We start from the raw sequence: 1,906 nt of genomic DNA on the forward strand, positions 1-1,906 counted from the left end.
GCTAAGGCCATGCAACCAGTACGTAGTAGAACTAGATCCCACCCTGGGCCTGTCTCTTCCCCCTTGTAACTGTCTCTGGCCTTCAGAACCAACGTTCTTCCTGTTGCTAGGTGTTCTGAGAGGTTCACATTCTTTCTTGAGGAGACCTTTGGCTTTACCCATATCCTGCCATTCATCCATTCATCCATCCGTCCAACAGACGTTTACTGCCGTGCACTGTCCCAGATGCCTGTGATCTAGGAATTTGCCTGAAATAGTGCAGACGTAGTTCCTACCCTCAGGGTTTATAGTATGCTGCCATGTTTCCTGGTGGAGGCACTATTATTGGCAAAGGCAGAATCTTCTTAGAAAGACCTCTACAATGCAACTTCAAGCTTTCCGTCGGCCCTGTCTTTAACTGTTCTTCTGTGTTCACCCTGTGCGCCAGCAAAGGTGATCATTGGCCGTACATGATGAGTTTTTGGAACTTTTCAGAGTTTCATGCTGTCAGTCCTTCCCAAAATGATCTCGTTCATCAGAACTCAGTTTAAAAGTCATCTCCTCTGTGAAGCACTCATGGAGACCAACTGGAAGTGGTCTCTCAAGCCATCAGGCAATGGTTGCACATGCGGATAAGTTGTGCCTGTGTACAGGGTCTTTTCCCATGGAGACAATGTTATGTGCAATTTTATAACTCCTTAGCCCCTTAATCAAGTCTCTTCCCCTTATGAGACACTCAATAAATGCTGGTAATATGAATAAATCAGTCAATTCTTTCAAGTCAGTGATTTGGGTTTTTCAATGTCCACTTAGTTGGTGGAAATTATCAGCACAGCCGCTCAGGAGAGGATCCTTCGCTCTCTCCCCATGGAGAGGCTGCCACGCACCTGTGGCAGCAGTGGCTGAGCTCTTTCTCTGAAAAGAAGAAACCACTTACACACCTAGAGCCCACTCCTCCTTCCCACTCGCATTGTTAGTATGCCCACTTGTACTTCTCGTCCTGGAACCACGTATAGATAGTAACAGACTTTGCCATCTAAGAACTGTTGGTAGGCATTACATCTTAAAATTCGCATGCTAACTTGATTTTATTTTTCTCCCCTTCCAGAAAATCATTTCATGAATATCACCATCATTTTGTCCAGAGACAATACAACTAAATCTAACAGCGAGTGGTGGGTTCTCAACCTGACTGGAAACAGAATATACAATCAGCATTCTCAGGCCTTGGAACTGGTGGTCTTCAATGACAAAGTCAGTCCCCCAAGTCTGGGGTTCCTGGCTGGCTATGGGTAAGGACTCATTTAACAATTAACAAAGACAAGAGTCTACTTCTGTATCATATAAAGTTGAGGATGAGAAGCCTTTTATCTTTTTGAATTATAGAATTTTATAGCTACAATATCAAAATTCATATATCCTTAGCCATTCATTTCAAAATATGAGGAACCAGAGTCCCAAAGAGATCAAAATGCCTACTGTGGCTCACACAGCCCAGGAATACGGCTTCTTTACTCTGCCTCTTCCTGTTACGGCACAGTTTATTGCAATTCAGTGTTTAAATTTAGAAACTGGCATAGGGTTATCATCGCTGCTCTGCTTAAATTGCCTTCTGACACTCATCAGATGGATTAGTTAGACGTCACAGCTTTGAATACATCCAAACTATCTCACCACAGTCTAATGCTTAAATTCTAAGACTCACACATACCCTATAAGACACAAGTATAAAATGTTACATTTCCCAGAGTTAGCTTCATAAAAAATCATTTTATACCTAGAATTGTATTATAACAAGGAATTTCTGAGAAAAACAGTATTGTTAAAGGCAAAAGAGCCTCTGTAGAAAAGCGTGTGTAAGGGGCCGGCCTGGTGGTGCACTGCTACAGTGCGCCGCTTGGGAGCGCAGCGGCGCTCCCACCGAGGG

General features: G+C 43.5%; 1 protein-coding gene across 1 annotated transcript in view; it reads left to right on the forward strand.

Moving 5' to 3' along the window:
- Positions 1-1,906, forward strand: part of LOC103607149 (piezo-type mechanosensitive ion channel component 2-like) — a 64,521-nt gene that overhangs the window by 60,026 nt on the left and 2,589 nt on the right. The window contains exon 21 of the mRNA XM_008591685.1: positions 1,088-1,271. Coding sequence (XP_008589907.1) covers positions 1,088-1,271 — 184 coding nt within the window. The remainder of the gene's footprint in view (positions 1-1,087; positions 1,272-1,906) is intronic.

The sequence above is a fragment of the Galeopterus variegatus genome, unplaced genomic scaffold (genome assembly GCF_000696425.1).
Source record: "Galeopterus variegatus unplaced genomic scaffold, G_variegatus-3.0.2 Scaffold7178, whole genome shotgun sequence".
Lineage (NCBI taxonomy): Eukaryota > Metazoa > Chordata > Mammalia > Dermoptera > Cynocephalidae > Galeopterus > Galeopterus variegatus.